Here is a 4,607-nt window from a genome sequence, read left to right on the forward strand (position 1 = left end):
TTTAGCCCCACTTTATAATCTATTTTCATTAGTACCCCTATTAGGTTTTTATATTTTATGTAAACAGAGCATTGTAGGTCATGAATGTTAAATGAAAATCTAATTTTTTATCTTTTAATTTCTTTTCTCTTTCTCTTAATTTCTATTTCACATTTCAAACATAGTCAAAAAATCAATAATTTCTTTGTCATATAATTTTGGACTAAAGTTAAACAATTTACACATATAATAGGCACATATTAATAATATAAATTTAATACAGAAATATTCAAAATATTAATATAGTATTATTTTAAAATAACATGTTCAAATTATTAATGACTAAGAAGCATATAGAAATTGTATTAACACAAGAGGAAACTTGTCTCCCTGTAACTTTTTTTTTTCCTTTTCCTTTCTTGGAGAACAACTCTATTAGTAAGAAAATGAAGAACAAGGAGGGAGAAAGAAAGGTTGCACATTTATGAATTGTATTTTCGCAAAAGAAAAAGGTCTTCTTCGAGTTGATTGACAGCACATGAGAAAATTGAATCCATCCATTGTTGTAGAGAATCTTGTTCCTCTGCAGGTGCTACGTTACTTGAGGATTCAGTAGCAGCTGATACTGTTGAAAAATTGATGGATTCTTCAACTTCTAAAGAAAGTGTAGGGCTGTAACAATTGGACATAGTTTTACAACTTTTGTTCCATAAATCCACGTCAAAATTTTCACTCAACATGTTGTGGTACGCATTGTTTGACAGTGAAAAATCAGTAGCATTTTCAGTACAATTCTCTGCTTCATTGCTTTTATCATATGTCTCTGTTTTATAATGACGTATTGGTAAGTTAAGTTCCATGATTGTATCATCTGGTTCTTGTTGGTATTTTTCTTGGTCAATTGGCTTGTGAGTTAAAGGGTCTATTCCCACTTGCTTTAATTTCTTCTTAATCCGAGTATTCCAATGATTCTTGATTTCATTGTCTGTCCTCCCTGGAAAATGTGATGCTATCTTAGACCACCTGCACAAAAAATATTTAAAGGGTTAAATATGAAGAAATTTAAAAAAAAAAAAAAAAAAAAGATTAGGCACGCTAGTGAATTTTGAATATCGAACGGTTAAAAGAACAAAGGTATAATTGACAAATGAATAAAGACCTGTTACCAAGACGAGCATGAAGCTGTATAATTTGGTCTTCTTCAGCTTCAGATAGTGCCCCTCTTTTGAGATCAGGTCTCAAATAATTAATCCATCTCAATCTGCAACTCTTTCCGCATCTTTGCAAACCTACAACACATTCATGACATGTAAAAAGTATCATCTTTTAGGGGCTATTATAGAGACACATTTGAGCAGTACATAATTAAGTAATTAAAAGTATATATTGTCTAACTGCTTAAACTTTTAGATGAGATGGTCATACGGTTCAATATGTTGATAGAGGTCTTGGGTTCAAGGCTATTAGAATTACTACGTGCTTGGCTCAAGAAAACAGTTTGACCGACATACGAGGATCGAGTGTGTTGAAAATACTATTATATAAGTACTCGGTTAAAAGTGTACTATCTCTAATAGCTTATACATAAATATCTGTTTGATCAATTACCCTAATTGTGTATAACAGTTGGATTCTTAAAAATATATGGACATATATAGAGAGAGTAGAAATATATATATAGAAATTAAACCTGCAAGCTTGGGAATGGTTCGCCAACATTGGATGCCATTATTGAGAATAAAATGGACGAGCTTATGGTCTTCTTCTATAGTCCATGGACCTCTCTTCAATCCAACTTTATCACAACAAGGCTGCCTTCCCATTTTTAACTAAAAATTCTACAACAGAAATGGAGAAGAGATGTAGTAAACGGAGGTAGAAGCTCAAACATACATATATAGGTACTAATTATATATACTTACTTTCCTCAACATATATATTAAGTACTATTATTGCAATCGTTTGTTTATATTCAAAGCAAATAAAAGATACCGACAGATAAGCGAGGGATATATAACAAAAGGGATATTCTTGCTTAAGAGGGTATAAATGCATGATTGAATGGGGAATAAAAATTGTAAAGGTAAGTGTTACATATAATTAATAAAAAGTGGCCAGCCACCATCACTATCAACATTGCTATGGCAGCTTCTTAGCTAATCATTTGTATTTAAACAATTGACAAAAGTCATCTTCTCTTTCTGCTTTTTTCTTAAAAACTCTAAGGGGTCGATTGGTTTATTGGTTTAGTTATGCATAGATTATAGTACCGTGCTTGTTTAATTATGCGATGAACAAGAATACCTAAATTGTTATGTAGAGATTGTCTAATTTAAGGTATTTTCTCTTTAAATACTCTTATCCACGTAGTGTTAATATAATTTTATCCTATGTACATTCTATCTTGTACAAAATAATACATTATTCTTGTATAAGTTACATCAAAATTAATTAGTAATAAAATGTAATTGGTAATTAAATTTCATATATCTTAAGCGGAGTTTAGCGTCGAAAATCAAATGATGTACTCCATTAGTCTTATTGTCAGAGATTATATTAGTTGTACAGAACTGGATACCGAAAATCAAACGTCCTATACGTAAATACAAAATTTTATAGGGAATTTACATTTTCTTATTTTCTTATTGTCACAACCCAAAATCTCAACCTGTCGTGATGACGCCTATCTCGATACTAGGCAAATCGATAATCTCAATAAACCCAAACTTCTCTTTAAGGTTGAAAATATAATATTTAAATACAATACAGACACTCCCCAAAACTTGGTGTCACTGAGTACATGAGCATCTAATATGAATACAAGTCTGAAAAATATAGTCTATAATAGTCTGAGACCAAATACAGTAAAACAAAGAGATAGAGAAGGAGAGACGAGATCTGCGGAACATGGCAGCTACCTCAAAATCTCCTGAAAATCAACCGCGCGAAAGGATCAACACCCACTATGTCCGGGAACACCTGGATCTGCACACGAAGTGAAGGGTGTAGTATGAGTACAACCAACTCAGCAAGTAACAATAATAAATAAGGAACTGAAGATAGTAACGAGCTACACAGTTATGGTTCATTTCCAGTAATTCCAGCAAAGAATAGACATGCTATCAAATCTGGCAGTTTAATGTCAAATCAATTTTTATACAATTCTTGTTCATGTAATCCGTATATCAACAATTTTTCAGAGATTTCACAACAATGACAGATAGCAACTAAGTGCAACAATAAATAAAAATCAAGTACAACCTCTTAGGACAATAATCACTCCCTGGGCGCCCAGCCCGCATCACTCACTCTCAATGGGTACCCGCTTGTACAGACTCCGGAGGGGCTCCTACAGCCCAAGCGCTATAATCTGTACGGACAACTCACGTGCTATAAATATAAATATCTGGATCCACACGGCCAACTCACGTGCTATAGTATAATATAAGGATCCGCACGGCCAACTCACGTGCTATAGTATAATATAAGGATCTGCTCGGCCAACTCACGTGCTATAGTATCAATATCTCACAATCAGGTACTCGGCCTCACTCAGTCATAAATCTCTGCAGTCTCTCGGGCTCTCAATAATCATGAAATCAGCCCAAACAATAATGATATGATGTATCAATAATAATAACAAAGACTGAGATAAAATGTGCAAGTAAAAACTAAGACTGAGTACATATAGCATTTAGCAGGCAATTCAACAAGTACGCGACCTCTCTGGGTCCCAACAGTACTATCACATAACCTAAACATGATTTCTAACATGATTTACAGTCAAATTTTATCAACACATAGAGAGCATATAGCTAACAACAAATTATTCAACTTTACAGTTTCCCGGGACGGACCAAGTCACAATCTACTCGATGCACGCCCACATGCCCGTCACCTAGCTTGTGCGTCACCTCCAAAATATTCGCATGATATCAAAATCCGGGGTTTCATACCCTCAGGACCAGATTTAAAACGGTTACTTACTTCAAGCCGTGAAATTCTTATTCTGCAATGTCCTTTCCTCGTGAATTGGTCTCCAAACGCCTCGAATCTGGTCATAATTAATTCGTTTCAGTCAATAAAATTCATTGGAATTAATTCCATAAGAAAATAATGATCTTTCATAAAAATCCGAAAATTAGCTCAAAAATCGCCCGTGGGGCCCACGTCTCGGAACTCGACAAAAGTTACAAAATCCGAAAACCTATTCAACCACGAATCTAACCATACCAATTTTACCAAAATTCGACCCCAACTCAACCCTCAAATCTTCAATTTAAACCAAGAGGGTTTTCAAATTTTCCCAACTCAATTCACCAATTAAATGATAAAAACAACCATGGATTCGAGTAATTTAATCAATATTGAGTTAAGAACACTTACCCTGTTGTTTCCTCTGAAAATCACCCAAACATTGCCTCAATCCTAGCTCCAAATCGTCAAAAACTAAAAATGGGACGAAGTCCCATTTTTAAAACTTAAACTCTCTGCCCAGACATTTGCCCTACGCGATCGCGAACATTCCCACGCGATCGCGAAGAACAATTTTTCATCGCCCAGATTTTACTCTACGCGATCACGGACTTTCTCACGCGATCGCGATGCACAACATCACAGACATACAC

The 4,607-nt window shown here is 34.4% G+C and overlaps 1 protein-coding gene across 1 annotated transcript; it reads right to left on the reverse strand.

Moving 5' to 3' along the window:
• Window positions 1–267: 267 nt before the first annotated feature.
• On the reverse strand, window positions 268–1,923 carry LOC104090027 (transcription factor MYB20-like). The gene is made up of 3 exons (XM_009595062.4): window positions 1,670–1,923; window positions 1,139–1,268; window positions 268–1,002 (listed from the first exon to the last, which is right to left on the reverse strand). The coding sequence occupies exons 1-3, from the start codon at window positions 1,800–1,802 to the stop codon at window positions 462–464; spliced, it is 804 nt and encodes a 267-aa protein (XP_009593357.1). The 5' UTR covers window positions 1,803–1,923; the 3' UTR covers window positions 268–461.
• Window positions 1,924–4,607: the final 2,684 nt, after the last annotated feature.

Source organism: Nicotiana tomentosiformis, chromosome 2 (genome assembly GCF_000390325.3).
Source record: "Nicotiana tomentosiformis chromosome 2, ASM39032v3, whole genome shotgun sequence".
Classification (NCBI taxonomy): domain Eukaryota; kingdom Viridiplantae; phylum Streptophyta; class Magnoliopsida; order Solanales; family Solanaceae; genus Nicotiana; species Nicotiana tomentosiformis.